Here is an 18,925-nt window from a genome sequence, read left to right as displayed (position 1 = left end):
TCTCTTTCTCTCTCCCTCTCTCTCTCTCTCCCTCTCTCCCTCTCTCTCTCTGTTTCTGTGGGCAGGCTGATGCGCATGGCTAAGGCTGAAGGGCTCCATTTGATGGAATGAGAAGCAGGCACGCCACCCACCCAGTGCTCATCAGTATTCCTGGTGTTCTGGTGGAGTGGCATTTTTCTTGCTGCCAGCGGCATGACTCAGGGCATGAGGTGGCGGCGCGTTGCGCCCGGGGGGCGGACTCGCCCGCGTCTACGCTTCAGTTGGTCGCCCACGCTCACGCGAGCGGAGTCACGACCACTGCGTATCCACCAGATGCTCATCAGACGAGGGATTCGTGACTAAGTGTGCAGCGTTGCCTGTTACACATCCACGTTAGTCACCCAATCCAAGAGGAAAACGGGATGGAATGATTGATTTGTAGTATTGTGTCAGATACCCATACAGAAGGCAGATATATAGTCATATGTTATATGTTATATGTCATTTGTTTTTTTTCTTGGCTTACAAAGTATTTATCTCCCATAACATGTGTCATGTGTACACATAATCTACTGTACTGTGTTGCGATCAGTTCCCCATGTTTCCTCAAGTGGAGGTCCAAGAGGAGTTTCAGAGCGCTGGAGTTGCTGTGTTGTTGCTGTGTTTAGATCTCTCCCACCTCGGCTGCACTTGTTTGTGCTCTCACATGTCTGTGGAGTCTGGGATCCCTGGAGAGGAGGATGCTGACACATCCAGAGCCCCTGACGGAGCTGCAGCTCCAGCCGAAGGGGGAAGTTGGCCGCGCCGATTCTCATGCTCAGCTGCCTCTATTTTGCCAGCTGCCAGTTGTGCTCAGACGATCTCGCCGCATGGTGAGCCAGGGGGAGGGGGTCATGGCACGAGGGAGGGAGGGAGGGAGGAAGGCAGTGTGTGTGTGTGTGTGTGTGTGTTGGGGGGATGTGGGGGCTTGTTTGGTTTGTCTCACAATGCCAAGGGGAAGCTGTGTACACCCCACCCCCATAGAAAGTCTCACCAGGGGCTATGGGATGCTGTGAATGGGCTGAGAGACTGAATCATGCGCACAGTGTTTGTATACACTAGGCCTGTCCACTCATACGGTCATGCAGTCATATGAATCTCTCTCTCTCTCACTCTCTCACACACAGTCACTCACACACACACACACACACACACACACACACACACACACACACACACACACACACACACACACACACACACACACACACATATGTATATATACAAAGATATAAATACTTAAAAGATCTCTTAAAATCAAATGTTAACCCCCCCCCCCCAACACACACACCCCACTCACACACTATATCTCACTCTCCTTTTTCTACACACGTAACATATGTGTTCACATACATGCTCATTCGCCTCAGTGGACAGAGGCATGCACATGTGACAGTGGAGGGAAAACACATGGTCACGCACCGGAAGGGGCCATGCTGTGTGCTGTCACTAAACCCGGGGAAACACGAGGCGCAATTCTCACAACACTAAATTTGGCCAGCATCTGACCTGTTTTTTTTTTGTCTCTCTCTTCCCCCCCCCCCCCCCCTCTCTCTCTCTCTCTCTCTCTCTCTCTCTCTCTCTCTCTCTATCTCTCTAAATAAGACAAAATCAGCTTTTACAGTGAAAGAGCTCTGCAGCTGCACTTTACGTTTGTGATTTCTGTGGACGGAATGACATCCTTTTTACAGCCACAGCATGAAAAACAGACTTTTTTTGTCATCCATCAAAAACAATTTAGGGGCTGGGCGTAATACATATCATTACTGAAATTGCCTGAAATTGGTTGCCATGGTTATCTATTTAGCTTCAGGCCTCAATGGCTCATGACTTCTGCCTTGAAAGGGAAAGAGAGAGAGAATAAAGAGAGTGTGTGTGAGAGAGAGGATGTGAAATTGTGGTGAGTGTGTGCCGAGGAGAGAGGCTCTTAGGTCCCTTAATAGTAAAGCTGTCCACAGACCCCATTTTGAGATAGTTGCCATGGCTGCAGTAATTGGGAGACAGAAATAAGGACACAAGGCGTCTGGGACTGTCTGACAAGAGGCACCGAAAGCGACATTGTGCATCACCGCCACCTGGGGGTGACAGGCGGTACTGCAAAGCAGATCGTTTGCAGAGATGAAGGACCACTTGCTAATGATTGCATGAATGATTTTTTTGTCACATTAGGCAACTAAGAATATTAACAATGAACAGAATGCATATCAAAGGCTATTTGTACGTCATTAGTCATTGTTATTACCATCACTGGGCCGGTATAATTTCAAGAATATCCTTTGGCTTTGTATATGTGGATACTGTCCAGATCAACAATCAGCCTTCCAGCGTGTAAACAGACACTAGACTCACAACAGCCCAGTGAGTCCTGATGTGTTTCCTTGAGAGCTGGTCCCTCTGTCCTGAGGAGCTGGCTGACCCCTCTGCTCTCAACTGTCTTAGGGCCTCACACACACACACACACACACACACACACACACACACACACACACACACACACACACACACACATACACACACACACACACACACACACACACACTCTCTCTCTCTCTCTCTCTCTTTCTCTCTCTGTCTTTGTGTGCATCATACTCAGCCGTAGGGGGTGAGGCCTTGCTGGGGAAAGCCCAGGATTAAGCCGGGTGGTGCGGTGGTGCGTCATCACTACTGAGTGCTGAGGGCCTGCGGTGACGTGTGTGTGTGTGTGTGTGTCTGTGTGTGTGTGTGTGTGTGAGACAGTACTGTATGTGCGTGGGTAAGACGAGCTCTGCGGCGACACAAACCGACTGCGGAGGACAGTGTGTCAGGAGAAGCAGGAAGTCACATCGCTCTAGTAGGGGGCGTCTTAGGGAGGTGGGGCTCAGCTATATCCCCCCCCTCCCACCCCCAAACGTGCAGCACACCCCCTAACATACCCGCCCACCCGCTCACGCATCCACTCTCCCCTCCCATGATGCAATGCAGGGGGAAGCGTGCGGCACTGGGGGACAGCCTTGAGAGTCGTGACTCACTGGAGAGAGGGAATCACTGCCTCCTCTGCATTCCTTCCCCCAGTGCGGAGAGGAGCTTATAGGGCATCCCACACACACTCACTGCACCGAGGACGCACTGCCGCTCACAGGATGAGAGCAGCGGAATGGGAAGCCCCTTCCTTGATGATAGGATTTTGAAGATTTTCAGGACTGAGGCGGCAGAATCGAACCAAATCAAATATGCATATGGAATCTTATATATAAAAAAATGTTATTGGATAGGGAATTTGTGAGGTATTACTGATATATTGCTTGGATACATTTTTTTTAAAGAAATGTAAAATCAAATTGATCCAGTGATATCATACCTTCACAGCAGAGCATTGAAAGAACACATTTACACATTGTCATATTGTCTTTGATCGATGTACACATGCATTTAATGTTAGATTCTACTTCACAGTCATTGTGAAAAGCCACTGAAATGTAGTTTAAAATGATTTACAATTATTTACTTATTTACAAATAAATGTGAAGTCAGTCATGTCTACAGTATACAGTAACAGACAGTAGACAATGACTAAAAAAATATTACATACATACAAGACATACTGTGTGGCCAGTCTGATGATAATGCTTGTCTGAATGCCTTGTCACATACAGATGGTGAGAGCAATATAAGTAGCAGATAACTTATACATTAGAATAGAATAGAATAGAACAGAACAGAATAGCATAGAATAGAAGTGCCTTTCCACCCTCTGTTTGCACTCATGGTTATCTCGAGAGATCCCGTCTTGTCAGGTTGAGCCGTTACCCTCCCCGTTTACCTGATGGTAGCCTTTCTTACATTAAGCAGGGGGCAAACCTGTCTGTTCATTTCAAGCTTCCGTTTTATTTGTTTTGTGTTGTCCCTCCATGCAACTGCTGATGTGGTGCAGGACTGAGGCATAAGTATTAGTGTTACTGTAATCTGAGAATCTGTACCTGGCCAAGACTGCCAATGATAAATAAAATAAATGTAGTACAATTTTCATAATTCTACATTTCTATATAAAAAAATATGTACATGTATATTTAAAAAACATTATATTAAATCCTTTCACTATATTCTCTGTAATCTCTCATTTGCTCTGTAAAAACATTTGCTCAAAACATTGTTCTGTAAAAACAAAAACATTTCAGTAAACAAATAAAAAATGATTTCTGCCCAGGTATGAATCAGTCCTCAGTTCATTTGTGGTGTGATATAAATACTTGCATCCCACCCAGAGCCCTGCGCCATGTCCTGCAGGCCGGCTTCTCAAGGACACGCTGTGGCATGTGATTTATTACACTGCGCCGCCGAGGAGAGGCCGCAGTGGACTGGGGGAAAATGAGCCTCTGTTCTCGCCGTCCCTCACCGTGTTCCGCACACTCAGCTGCATCTGGACCCGCCTGCGTGTGCGTTAGTTCAACGTCATTACAGGAACGTTGGGTTAGTGGCGTTACACTAGAGCTATACATACAGTAACTCTATATATTCTATAGGCTGGGAGTGCAGAGTGCGCCTGAGGCAGCGGAGCAGGTGTATGGTCATGGTGTAACAGCAGAGGTTAATATGGCGCAGCTTGGCTTCTTACCACCTGCACACTTTGTGTCTTTCGTGTGTGTGTGTGTGTGTGTGTGTGTGTGTGTGTGTGTGTGTGTGTGTGTGTGTGTGCGTGTGTGTGTGTGTGTGTGTGTAAGATAGATAGAGACAGACAGTGGGAGAGAGAGAGGGAGAGACAGAGAGAGAGAGCGAGAGAGAGAGAGAGAGAGTAGTTGTTTGTGTAGATTGTTGTGCACATGAATGTGTGCATGTGTGTGCATGTGTGTGTGTGTGTGTGTGTGTGTGTGTGTGTGTGTGCATTTGTGCGTGTGTGTGTGTGTGTGTGTGCAGCTAGGCTGAGAGCGGTGTCGGGCGGGGCAGGCTCAACTCAATAAGTCTCCACGCCGCCTGACTGCTTTGCCCCAGGTGTGTGCCATTAAACGCTTACACCTTGACAGAGCGGCGTGTGAGGGGCGAGCAAATGGCTTTTTGTGGAGGACACGTGCCTCTCTGAGCCCCACATGAAAGCACACAGACTCTTACACCAGGGCCTTTTGTCACACCAAAGGATTCAGCTATTCTCACCATTCACTCCACTCAAAAACCATTCAACCTCTCCGCATCTGTATGTTCGCAGCAAGGCATGCCCATGCCCCCCCGATGATGCATTTATATAAAAAAAAATGCTTTTATCGTTTTATCTTTAATTTTCTATTTAATTACTATTTTTTTAATCCAAATATGTTATGCTAATGTAACTCTAATTAGCATATGGAAAGCTAACTCAAGCCTCTTGTTCTTTTTTTTGTTATCTAACTCATTTCCTTTAGAATAGGTAAATAGACTTGAATAGAATAGGTAGATAGATTTGAATATCTTTGAAGATCCCTTTGACAACACTCGTTGGCCGTTTCCCCGACGCACGTGTTTCAAACTGGCAGGCTGTAGTGGAGATAGCATTCTGCTCCTTACGTGCTTCATTAATTTAAATGCTAATTGATTCTCCGTGAGGCTTTTAAGAGGCCCACGCCAGTCTCCCTGCTGTGAGTAAGAGAGCGATGGAGATAGAAAGAGAGACTGAGAGAGAGTGAGAGAGAGAAAGAGAGAGAGAGAGTGAGAGTGAGAGAGAGAGAGAGAGAGAGAGAATGAGAGAGGGGTGACTGTTTGTGTGTATGTCTGTGCATTGGCTTAATCTGAGGCTGAGGCTGAGTTATGGAAAACATGGAATATGATGAAAGTGTGCCTGCTTGTGCGCAAATGCGCCGAGTCACTGACCAGATTGCCATTCACACTGCAGTCATTAGAGACGCACATGTGTGTGTGTGTGTGTGTGTGTGTGTGTGTGTGTGTGTGAAGGAAAGTGAACAGGAGCACCTGTGACAGCCGAGGAAGAGAGAGCGACTCGGGGCAGATCTGAGAGGAGCGAGGTGCCCATATGGCAACACGCAGAGATGCGCACACACTCACTGACACATGAATGAACTCAGCTGGCACTCGCAGCCTCGCTCCCTTCATCCCGCCGTCATCCGCCTCACAGTGCACGCAGAGACTTGGGCGGACACCCCTCACATGTGCGCGCGCGCGAGCACACACACACACACACACACACACACATACACAGAGACACACACACACACATACAGACACACAGACAGACTGTCAACACAAATACACACACACATAAACACACATACATAAACACAAACACACACACACACACACATATACACTCATAGCTATAGAGACAGGAACAGAATCACAGATACATATACACACAGAGAGAGAGAGAGAGACAGACACGCACGCACAGAAGGGGGTGAAAATACAGAAAATGGCCAACTAAATGATCCGTGCCATGTTGCTAGGTAACGCAGGGTCTGGATGCTACAGATAAATGGAAAAATTCCGCCCCTTGCCTGCCTGCAAGCAGTGAGAGAGAGAGAGTAGAAATAGGAAAGAAAAAGAATGGAGAGAGCCAGAAAGAGGCAGAGAGAGAGAGAGAGAAAGAGAGAGAGAGAGAGAGAGATGATGGATGGGCAGTCATTGTCATGCAGCACAGATGCGCTCGGACAGACTTCTGATGTTCTGTTTCACACCTGTCTCGACCCATCGTCCACCCCTCCCGCCATCTTCGCGAGCGCACACGCGACAACAGGTACGCACACGCGCACACGTACCCGACAGCCTCTCTCCGTCACGCTGGTCTGACTGCCACAGATGCCCAGAGCCTCCATTTTAGATTTTCATGTCCTTGGCTTCCCTCTTCTCCTCCTCCCTCCTCACACCTCTCTATGACTTTTGCTTCTCTCTATTTTTACAGCTTTCAATTCTTTGTTTTTGTTCAAAAATATATTTCTCTCTCTCTCCCTCTCTCTCTCTCCCCCTGACTTTCGATTCTTTCTTTCTGTCTTTATGTTGCTTTTTTTTTTTATATCCAAACCCATTATAAACGTGTCTGCTATTTTGCTCGTCGCCCCTCCTCTCGTCCGCACCATAAATATAGGTCTATCCGACACAAATTGGTCATCACACAGGCATCGCTCTTTTTCAGCTGGAGAGAAAAAAAGGGCTTGTGAAAGACTAGAGCCTTTTAATGGCAATTACAGCTACCCCGCTGAAATGCTGCAAGCTCACTGGCCCAGAGCCAGCCTGCTCCTTCAACCTCCTCTGCGTACAAAGCCACTGATTGCCAATCATCAGCCAACTGCCATTACGCAGGGGGGAAGAGAGAGAGAGAGAGAGAGAGAGAGAGAGAGAGAGGGGACTGAATGACAGCATAGCCACCGGCTGGCCCTACACTTTCAACACCCCTATCCAAACCAATCCATCCATCCTCAAAACTCAAAGCCCATTCCTCTCTCTCTCCAAGTCTTTCCCCCTTCTCTCTCTCTCTCTCTCTCTCTCTCTCTCTTTCTATCTCTCTCTTCTTTATCAGTGTGTTTCCGAGAGCTTCTGGCGCTAGTCGGCCACACCAGGCTTTTCTATACCTCATTACACTTGCATCAGGATGCTGGAGAGGAAGCAGCAGCATCCTGCACACAAAAAAAACCCAGACAAAAAATAGATTGAAAAAAAGAAAGGCGTGAAAAATGACTGCAGTCTTTTCATTCCTGCTCATTTCGCACGGAAGCATCTAGAAAGGCAGATGCCCTCTCTTGTCGTCGCATTGGGAGCGATGGCTGAGGGGCGCGTGAGAGAGAGAAAGCGTGGGCGGGCGGGCTGTCTCCACTAGGAGCCTCCAGCAGGGCAAAAGTGCTCGTCTGAAATGGTGTGGAAATAATGTGTCTTCATTGTCTCACACACTCCCAGCGCAAGTTAATGGATAGTAATTTAGTTGATGTGTGTGTGTGTGTGTGTGTGTGTGTGTGTGTGTGTGTGAGTGTACGTGTGTGCATAAGAAAGATATGACAAAGCCAATGGATAAGAAAAGAATGAAAAGCAGAGATGGAGATGTGTGCTACCTGGTGGTGAGCTGTGGTCAGCCTGCACTGATGAAGTGGTTCCCGGTGTTTAAAAGCAGTGGATCGGTCATTGATTAATCAGGGCTTGAGAGAAAAAGGCCTTTTCCCACCTTCTCACCCAGCAAGGTTAATCAATTGATTGATTAAAAGGCTGGAGATTAGGGCTCATCTGGGACCGCTGGTCTTTGTCTTTTCTCCACGGTGCTGGAGAGGTGGCTTTTGTCCGAGCACACTTGCAATTTTCCTCTGTCTTGGTCAGACAAAATAAGTGTCCAGCCAGATGAAGGTCATCTTGGACTCTTGTCTTTTGGGGTCCTCACAGACAACCCTGTGATACAAGCAATAGCTAGCCGGGCTAGCGCCTACCACTTCTCAATGAGACGTGGTCTGGCAACCAGATGTTCATTTTCTCATATTTGAAAAAAATGCCCAATCGTTTCATTGGGCGCCATGGATGTCTATCAAATGTGTCTGTGCATAACTCATCATCGTCTTGCTTTCCCCCGTTCTGTGTTCTGTGATTGGTCCCCTATCTCAGGCAAAAATTAGGGTGGTAGTTTCTATGCTGCCTTAGTAGCATGAATCAAATCGTGCGCAAGGCAGCATGGGAACAACCAGGCTAAGCAATAGCCCTAGTTCATGAAATTAATTTGTAGACTATGCAGATACTGAAGCATTTGGTATTTTCTTAAAACATTTATTACACAATGAATAAAAACCTTTTTACAAAAGAGTGCTTTTCTTACAGATCTTCCTATCACAAGAAACCCTGTAAAGAGCAGTAAGCATTCATCTATAGATGTTTTCCTCTATAGATAATAAAAATCACAAGAGATACTAAGATCACTGTTTCATGAGCTGTTGCTGAAAGACACTGAAAATGAAAGACTAGGCTATTTGAAACCGAAGAGAATGATACAATTATGCCATTTTGTACAAGTTTGTAATACTTGATGGTAAGAGAGCGTATACTTGTTCACCTTTAGTAACACGGCCCAGTTTAAGGATTCTTTAAGAGTCTTTTGCCTTGTATCTTAAGTATATACAGAAATACAGGGAAAAAAACAGAATTAACATTTACTACCTCCATCCAGAATGACAACAGCCAGCCACACGTTGAGAAAACTGAATGAGTCGGAGAGCCTGTGAGAGGCCATTCATAACCAAGTCAGATGACCCAAAGACAGGTCATACAAATAGTGTGCCACTGTTTCACAATTCCAATGCTTGGTACAGCATGAATGCATGTGTGCATGTTTGTCAGTGAGAGAATGTGTGTGTCTGGGTGTGTACATGTGTATGTGTTTGTGTGTGTGTGTGTGTGTGTGTGTGTGTGAGTGTGTGTGTGCGTGGGCATCCATGTGATGCGGACAGCAGTCCGGTGTCACTGTTCTTGCCCTCGGGGGAGAAGGCAGCTCTAGAGGTGACCCAGTTTGTGTGATTAGCGTGGGCAGAAGGCTATTTCTCCCGCTGCTTTGTGCCTGACCACTCAACTGTGCCACACACACTCAAGGGCGCACAAAAAAACAAACAAATTGTGCGTGTGTGTGTGTGTGTGTGTGTGTGTGTGTGTGTGTACAGTCTCACGTGATCATCCACAGTCTTCCTCACCACACTTTTACTATTTGTTGCTCACTTATTTCATGGCAAATGTCTTATCCCTCCTCATTCATAACAGTCAGTCGTCTTCACTCTCATTCATGCTAAAAATCTCTCTCCCTCCACTCTCTTTCAGCATTGATAAGATTTCTCCCTTGATGGGTAGGGTGGGGTGGGGTGGGGTGGGATGGGGTTGCGGGGGGGTGGGGTTGGAAGGCGTGCACCATGGCTAAAGGACGAGGCCTGATGAGGAGTGACAGAGGGGGAATTGCTGGAGATGATGGATGCTGAGCGTCATTACTAGGGATAATGCCGGCCGTGCAGACGCCGTGTCACTTACTCTGCCTGTCATCGCGATATGAAGCGGGCTAATGACCAGTGACAGTCTGGCCCCTTTGTTGACAGTCTTGTGTCAAGTAAACACAGTCACACACACACACACACACACACACACACACCGAGGTGCGTGTGTGTGTACATTGTGTATGGTATGTATACTTCAGAATACTCATAAAATAGTTGTGTTGATCAGTGTACTGTGTGTCTGTGTGTGTGTGTGTGTGTGTGTGGTGTGAGAGAGAGCAAGAGATGGGCAAAGAGTAAAGATACAGTAGCACTGTTGTAATATAGCTATAAAACAGACGTAGAAAGAACACTGGAAAGGTCTTCCAGATGAGTACTGCTCACATACACTGGATAATATATCATGACATCCGAATCATGTCATCCGGAAGCTTCTATGGCAAGAGTCTGTGACAAACTGGGCATCAGAATGATAAATAGGTACATATATAAGACAATACTGCAAAGATTTGATCCTTCAGGCAAGATGAGAAATATTAAAAAGTCTATCGAGAGTGCGAGCAACCAGAAGTCCAGCTTCACAAACAGGTCTGATAGCTTTCTTCAGAAAGTCTCTTTTTATGGATTCCTCGTCCATAAGAAGGCTCAAAATGAAGAACTGAGTCAAAAATAAAAAATAAAAGTTCATCAGAGTCCCTCATGCATTTCCACTGTGGTTGGCTGAACATGCACAACACAACAACACTCGTACAACCACAAATATCACACACCAAAAATACGGATGCCGCATCAATGTCCCCTCGTTTTCTAGCCAAGCACAGATAAACATACAGATACACACATACAAACAATCACACACACAACCAATACACACACGCACACACACACACACACGTTTTATTTTAAGATGTCTGTGAGTGTTGCCTCGGGACGTGGAGTGAAAACAGAGGGTTCGGCCAGGCCAGAGTTACCATGGCAACATGGCAGCAGGCAGACAGCGACACCCCCCTCCTCCTCCTCCTCCCCGTCTGTGTGGCAGCACCGATCGCAAGGTGCACGTCACGTCCAGGTAAGAGAGAGCCGAGCGGTGAATTTGCATGCGGCCGACAGGCCGAGCTCTCGGACGCCGGCGTCAGGGTCCTCAGGCGCTCGAGGCGTGTGAGAGATAGAGACGAGACGAGGCTGTCAAAAGTCTGCCGGAACACAGACCCGGGCGAAAAAACAGGAGGAGCGAACGAGAGATAAACGAGAGAAAGCAACAGTAAGGCTTTGCTCTCTCTCTCTCTCTCTCTCTCTCTCTCTTTGTCTGAGCCCCTGCTGTGGTGGTGCCGGCTCCGCTGCTCCTCCCGGGTTGCCGTGGCGCCGCGGCTCTCAGAGCCCCCTGCTGGTGGGCTGCCGCAGTCGGATCACCCACTCCCCGCTGGGGTTGTTATTGTACAAATCCAGCAGGTGAGTCTCAGGGTCCAGACAGTGCTCTCCTGCAACAAAGAGAGAGAGAGAGAGAGAGAGAGAGAGAGAGAAAGAGAAAGAGAGAGAAAGAGAGGGAGGGAGAGAGGAAAAAAGAGATAGAGGTTTACAACTATGCACTTGGAAAGTACAGCTATATACAGTGCTCTGTTAGAACATCACACACTAAGAGTGTTTGAGTGTGCACGAGTGTGTTCATGACCTGCCTGAATGTGGGAGATGGTGTCAAGCTTAAATATAGTTAGTGGCACGGCACTCTAGCTCTGATAAACACAAAGGCACCAGGACCCACACCTTGAATCCTCTCTCTCTGTCTCTCTGTCTCTCTCTCTCTCTCTCTCTGTCTCTCTCTCTCTCTCCAGCGCATGACATAACTGGGTAACCTCATTAGCCAGTTCACTGTGCAATGGAAAACACCAGTGACACAACTCTAGTCAAATCCCTCAGAGTGATGTGTCATTCCACTTACCGATGTTCCCTCCAACCTCATAGACGGCGTAGTCACGATGGTGCATTGATCCGTTTCTGTGGTCAAGACGAGAAAATGGACATTGCATAAGAATATATCATATTTTAAAGAGCAAAGGTTGGAAAAGTCAAGTACAGATTCTTGTGAAATATGAAGTGTTAATGTTACCTATAAATGTTGCTAATGAAGGGTACAGTCTTCACAATTCAGGAATTGACTATGCTAACCAGGTGCGTGATGTCATTTTTTGTCATATACCAAATTTGTATGGCCTAAAAAAATCCTGATGACCTAATTCCAAATGGCCTACTTGCACCACGCCCACCTTGACCTTCTCTAGAATGTGACGCATGTTATCTTCTAAGCCTACGTGGTATATGTTAACTGCACATTTGAACACACTAGCCACATTTACATGGACAGGATTTTTTTTTGTCATTCCGATTAAACCACTCAGATTGAAAAATGTGTGCTGTCTGTTTACACGGGGTACATTCCGTTTCTAATTGGAATAGAAGTGTCCATGTAAACGTGCCTACTGTTTCAAACGGTTAACAAACTGTGTCACAATGTGCGGTGTGCTGACCGCTGTTAATGCTCTGCATTATAGCCAGTCACCTGTAGAGGTCACACCTCCTCTGGTATATGTGTACTGTTCTATGGTGTGTTGACCATCTGCGTATTCAGCTCTGAAGTGTGCTGTCTATGCTATTCAACGCCACTCACAAAATGAGGAGTAACACCCAAGCTAATAACTCCAAAAGAGACCTTAGGGAGTAGTAAGTTCTTGTTGTGCATGTGCACTTTACTGTTTGTGTACTGTCCTGTCCTGTCCTGTCCTGTCCTGTCTTGTCTACGCATGGGACAGTGAGAAACGTGATTTCAATTCCTTTATACAGTATGTGAAGAAATTGACAATAAAGCTGACTTTGACTTTGACTTTGAGGGGGTAGAAGGAGAAGGAACTGGAAGACAGGAAATGCCGATGGAGGCAGAAGTAGGCTAGAGAGTAGAGTGGAGGCTGGCTAGGTTATGACACCTTTTTACAACACCTTCTAAGTGCACTAGAGATAACAAGGATAGGACAGCGACACGTCTCTTCGAGCAGCAGTTGCAGCAAAAAAACATGGGTGGGGCTTATTTGGTGGCCTTGCACAGGTAAACCTCCACGTCTTTACCCGATAACGTTTTCACAACGAGAAGGGCTGATGCTTCAGTAGTCTCTTTTATAGTAGCGTGAGTTTGATCAAGAGTGGCTGTTCTCATGCTAGCTGACTGCAGCCAGCTGAGACCACGATATACCAGATCGATATACTGTACGAAAGATTCACCCGGGGGGGGGGGGGGGGGGGGTGACGTAACACACAATGTGTTGGCGATTGGTTGTGACTGCTCAGCACTGTAAGCCCTGCGTGTGTGTGTGTACAGGCCCGTGGGAGTGCGGTGCGGCACTCTGTGGACGTTTACGTACCTCCGGAGCGGGCCCTTGCCGTTGTCGGAGGAGGCGTGCATCTCCCGGTGGAACTGTGTCAGCAGGTCGGCGGCGCGCGAGTTGATGTTGAGATGCACCTCCATGGTGCTGCCCAACGCATCGCCCACCTCCACCTTCACCGTGCGGCAGGGCTACCAGGGAGAGGAGGAGGAAGAGAAGGAAGAGGAGGAGAGAGAATACAATCGTTATTTTCACATGGAAATGTGTTGTTGACTATGCATACACATTACAGTAGACATCACAGATGAATACATAGAACAATAAAAAATGTTGAGTGAAAAGCGCTCTAAAAATTAAATGTATCATTGTTGTTGTTATTATTATTATTATTATTATTACTATTATTATAAGCCTCATCAGGTATATTGTGGCTTGACAAATACATGCAAATATCAATAAATAGGTCACCATTACAATGGAGGCCATAGTTACAGTATAGGATTGGAGAGTAATTTGGTCAGTGTCTGAGGCGACGTGAGGTGAGATCGGGGCAGGGCGGGAGTTAACCGGAGGGTCAGTGTGTGTGACAGTCAGATTAGCGGCCCTGCTATAACGAGGGATAAGCGAGGGCTATCTCATTACGCCGTTTCTCATCGCCCAAGCGCTCAAGCCGGCAAAGTGCTGGGGGGCTCCCTCGCTAACGCTAAGCGCTAATCCCAGGCTTGACCGCGAGCACTGCCAGGGAAAGTTGAAGGGCTCACGAGGACCGGCATAGACACAGCTTCTCCTCATGTAGACGATTCGAGAGGGCACGCTGATCAAAAGTGGCCTGTGTAAAGGGTCGCATCTAAAGTCTGATATACGTTTGTGGGGCCTTTTCTCCTTTTTTCTCCCAGTATTTCTGAGCCAGAAAAGCAGGGTCACATGTTGTTATGTTTGTTTGTTTTGAGCGCTTCATTCTCTCCGTACCTCTGTGGAGTTCTTGTCTGGCTTGTCCTTGCTGTCTGTGTGGATCTTTCTCAGCAGGTTCTTGATGCGTTTGTCGTAGAACTGGTACCGGCGGTTACTGTTCTCATTCAGCTTACGCACCTGGCTCATCAGGAAATTAGGAATCTAGCGAGAGAGACAGAGAAGCATGGAGACTCAGACAAATATCAACATGGCAAAACACACACAATCTTGTTGATCATATCTCTATCAACATGAAAAAATTAAAAAATATATACACTGTAACAAATACTGTATCTCTTACAAACATGTATTTACTGTGTTGTTTTCTTGTTACAGTCTATCCTTGTTTTATATGAACCTACTGCAATTTAGTGAGATAATCAGATATACTGCTTTAGCTGCTGGCACTGATATACCTTTGAGTTCAGTTGTACTTCAGTATCTACAGTATGGCATCAGTTGTATCAGTAGAAGCAGGGGCATTTGGGTCTGTGTATATATTTGTGTGTCATACTTATCATCCTTATACTATGATGTCCTGTAAGTGTCGGGGAGTGTGTGTGCAGAGGCAGCACATGAGCTCACCGTCCAGAGCAGGTCCTGGTAGCGGATGAGGAGCCTCATGATGTCCGCGGCGCGCTCCGCCTGGCCCTTGTCGGCCCCGTCCAGGCGGCTGGGCACCGACTTGTGCAGGAAGAGGTTGGGCGCCATGATGGTGGAGACGGCCCACAGGTTCATGCGGTTCCGCCGCTCGCGGGACACCACCTTAGAGAGGAACTCCAGCAGAACCTGAGGGGGGGGGGGGGGCACACAACACCATAGGGGTTCAGCACGGACGCCATCCAACTGGGGTTCAAATGCTAATCCCTGTAATCCCTGCCAGCTGTTTAAACTATAGAAGAATAAGAAGTGTAAGGGAAATGTAAAAAGATTAAGGAGTGTAAGTGAAGATGAAGATTGCATGAACATCTTGATATTTTTCTTAGCAAAATAGTCACATAACTGTGTTGTCATAGGATGACATATTTTAAGATATTTGTTCTACAGTAGAATGTAGTAATGGTGTTAAAAGATTAAAACCCTTATTTATTGTTTTAAACTGGCTACAGAAGGTTTTAATTGCTGATTTCAGTAAATCTGTGTCCTATTTACGACACAGAGAGGAAATCGCATCAGATTGCTCATGCAACACAATCCTGCCAAAGTTGCCAGTTCCTTGAGTCGTGACAAATGAGCGGCATTCTCTGTCCAAATGTTGAGCGATACCTGCTGGTTTGCAGGCGGCTTGCATAAGCCTTCAGGAGCATTACGTCACAATTGGTTGTCGTGACACTGCAGCAGGTTCTAGTCCTGGTGCCTTTATAAGGCAGCTTTTACCGCAACTCATTACAATAACCACAGATCGTTCGCGTGTCTTAACTTTGACATGCTCCCGTACATGTAGTTGACCTAGAGTCTTATTTCAGAACGCATGGGTGAAAAACAACAAATGGCCAGAGATTTAAAAGTCTAGACGCGGACTTGAAGCGGACAATCCTCCACCGGGCCCACACGACTGTGAAACAAAGCATCTGGTTCGCTCGGAGGCAGGTTACATAAAGGCGTGTGCGTTTCGCTTTGATACACACCAGATTGAAAATGCTAACCAACAGGGCTTTGGACGGAAAATATAGGCCCACACCTACACATGGTGATGTGCAAAAGAGTGACTCATCTTCTGGTGCATTAGCTTCATTATGTAAGCCCGGGGAATGAAGTGCAAAGTACGTGCTCAGCGCAACCCACTTATACAAGCAGAGAGGTAATTCCTCGCATTCCAGCGTGGCTTTTAGCGCTCGCTCGCCCCAAGGGCCTTGATGGACGTCATTTACAAAATCCATATGCAGCTAGAATGTCTGTGTGTGGATGCTAAGTGTTACAGAGCAGCATTTTAGAAGTCCAAAGGAGTAGTGCTGTGTGAATGTGTGTGTGTGTGTGTGTGTGTGTGTGTCTGTGAGGTGACCTGTTGAGTACCTGAAGTGTTTGTGTGTGTGTGCATTTGTGAGAGAGAGAAAAAGAGAGCGAGAGAGTGAAAGTAGAGTGTGTGTGATACCTTAAGTGTGCTTCTGTTGGGCTCGGGCAGAAGAAGGATGAGCAGGTTGAGCACATGAAGCCTCTGTTTCAGATCAGGGATGTCTACACAGCACAGGACACAAGAAGACAAAACAAAGCGACTTTAGCGTTCAGTTGTTTCAAACGCCTCTAGCAATACGGCTCTCTGTACAGTTCCAAAACAACATTTGCGCTTCGCCACACAGCCACCTGAGAACATACTGCTACAGGCATTTTGAATAAAGGATTACATAAGGCACAATCCAGCCATAGGCAAGCTCATCATGCGACCTGCTGTGCGGATGCAGGGGTTTATCTAAGATTGAGGGCATCATGGTGGACACGTCCACTATAAGGGTATGGGGACCTTTTGTGCTCGATATGAATTGAGGACTGCATGTAATTACTTAAGAGATCAGCGTTATGCTATCTCGTCAGTAGACGCAGAATTAAAATAAGCTTATGTAACAACTGCGATGACGCGTACACAGGTATGTAAAATTACGTCACAGAACATCACGCTGAAGTTTGTCCGTCAACAGAATCTGAGCAGAATTGCAGCACGCTAAAGGAGACGCCTCCTCAATATCTCTGGATTTAGCCAGTTGAGAGTGGGAAAGATTGCACCTGGTAGGTGCTTATCTCAAGTAACTGAGATAAGTAAAGTGGCTACGTAAATAAATAATGGTCTCCTCTCTTTAACCCTTCAGAACCAGCTTTCCTGAATGTGTCAGACCAAAGACTGTATAGTCTATGTACAGTATCATACAGACTTGTATGCACAACATGGTTTGATCTCTTAGCTGTATTATTCATCTCTGCCTTCTCAAAGAACGGATTCCAATCACGAGACCAGAATGAGAGAAAGAGAGATTGATCGCAGCTCACCCCTGACGGCGTTGAAGGTGTTGAGGTGCTCGGCGGTCAGTAACGGAGCGGGCAGCTCCCGGATGAACTTCTTCAGGAGCGCCGCCACGTCGTTGGGGCTGACCTCGTCCCAGCTGAAGCTGCTCGAGTAGAACGTGCTCTCCAGCTTCTGCTGCAGGAGCTAAGGCAAGCACATCATTATGAGCATGAGATCATACTGTAGAATCGTTATATTATTAATGTCCCATTCTAGTTCCTCAATTCCAACATGTGTAAACATTACAGTGTGTTAAAATGTGTGTTGTGGAACAGACAAAAGAAATGTTATACGAAGAATACCATACAACAAAGATGTTTGACTGTTCAGTTTCAGAAGCAGAACAGTGATTCTTTCAACAATGATTCGGACTGGAGCCCTGTGCCCATGAGCTATCCAGTCCCCAATCCACTCCCATAGACCAGTCCCATCTACTGTAGACGCTTAGCCATCTCCACTATCCAGAAAACCTTTGAAGGTATTCTATCCCAGTCTTGAGCTTTCAGCCCATGTCTTTTTACTGAACGTGTGTGAACGGCTGTGATTTGGCTTTTGCACCTCGCCAGTGTCTCAGAGAGGAATTAGTCCTTGTGACTGTGCACGTCTCAGGCGGTGTTGTGATGGCACTTAGAAACGTCATGCTTAATTCTTTGCAAATCTCTTTTGCCGTTAATTTGCGGCTTGGCTCCTCGACACGTTTTTTGGGACGCTGTTCGCCCTCCCCGTTTGCAAACGGCTTGACTGTGTAGTGATATTTCAGTTGTTTCAATAGCGTTGCATTCTTCTTATGGATATTTCAGTTCACTTGTATTACTTGAGACTTAATTTGAGATTTTGTTTGATTACAATTCATACACATGCTGTATGGTATTCTTTGTCGATTATTCTGATTAATGATTAATAGAATACAAGAGAAGACAATGCAGACGAGAAGAAGGCTCACCTTGATTCTGGCTTGGGATCCTGACACCCGCAAGATCCCTTCAGAGTCAATGCCCTTTTTCTCCAGGAAAGACAGCAGCTGGAAAGCACAACAGGGCGCATAGATGCACGTTATGAGGATGTACAAAACACCTACCAACTCTGTTCAATGACCAGAATTAATTAAACAGACAAATGTGACCCTGTAAAGCGGAACCAGTCGTTTCGGTAAAAAATACTAAATTAAATTATTGTGCTCACGTGAACTGCCATAAACGAAGCTTTCCAACGATATGTACAGTATATCAAGGGTATTACACAAACTATCGCTAAGATAACCGCATCCAAAGTTGACATGGTTCTCCTGTCACGATATGCCAGAAGAGGAGAAATCACATTTTTAAGCGGCGCATGCACAACGGGAATGACAGCAAATGTGTTGAATCTTCGCCGGGTTTAACAGTCAAAACGTTTTTCCGTGAAATGCGTTCACGATATGAAACTGTAGACTGTATACAGTCGAATTATGTGAAAACGTGAAATTCTAACATTTTAACCAGGTTAATGTTGATTTTCTCAAAATAACGTTGTGCGCAAAACGACTGATTTCGCTTTGAATGGTCACAAATGAGTCCAAACGTTAGGCTTGCCATGCTATGGCTAGTCCCATGATACCCAGCCTTCATTAGATTTGCATTTAGGGTTACAGTAATTGTATTAAATGTATACATGTAGCAGAACTGAAGTACTAATGCTCTACAACACCAACC

The 18,925-nt window shown here is 46.3% G+C and overlaps 1 protein-coding gene across 2 annotated transcripts in view; it reads right to left on the bottom strand.

The window, feature by feature from the left end:
• Nucleotides 1-8,705: 8,705 nt before the first annotated feature.
• Nucleotides 8,706-18,925, bottom strand: part of LOC134092785 (rho GTPase-activating protein 40) — a 20,717-nt gene continuing 10,497 nt past the window's right edge. For both annotated transcript variants that reach the window (XM_062545858.1, XM_062545859.1), the window contains exons 8-15: nucleotides 18,178-18,255; nucleotides 17,219-17,378; nucleotides 16,332-16,414; nucleotides 14,825-15,028; nucleotides 14,258-14,401; nucleotides 13,328-13,479; nucleotides 11,857-11,912; nucleotides 8,706-11,398 (exon numbers count right to left, since the gene is read on the bottom strand). In XM_062545858.1, the coding sequence (XP_062401842.1) occupies nucleotides 11,292-11,398; nucleotides 11,857-11,912; nucleotides 13,328-13,479; nucleotides 14,258-14,401; nucleotides 14,825-15,028; nucleotides 16,332-16,414; nucleotides 17,219-17,378; nucleotides 18,178-18,255 (984 nt within the window). In that variant the 3' untranslated portion in view covers nucleotides 8,706-11,291. The remainder of the gene's footprint in view (nucleotides 11,399-11,856; nucleotides 11,913-13,327; nucleotides 13,480-14,257; nucleotides 14,402-14,824; nucleotides 15,029-16,331; nucleotides 16,415-17,218; nucleotides 17,379-18,177; nucleotides 18,256-18,925) is intronic.

The sequence above is a fragment of the Sardina pilchardus genome, chromosome 9 (genome assembly GCF_963854185.1).
Source record: "Sardina pilchardus chromosome 9, fSarPil1.1, whole genome shotgun sequence".
NCBI classification, from domain to species: domain Eukaryota; kingdom Metazoa; phylum Chordata; class Actinopteri; order Clupeiformes; family Clupeidae; genus Sardina; species Sardina pilchardus.
Note: the sequence above shows the minus strand (reverse complement) of the source record. Positions and strands in the feature narration are given on the sequence as shown.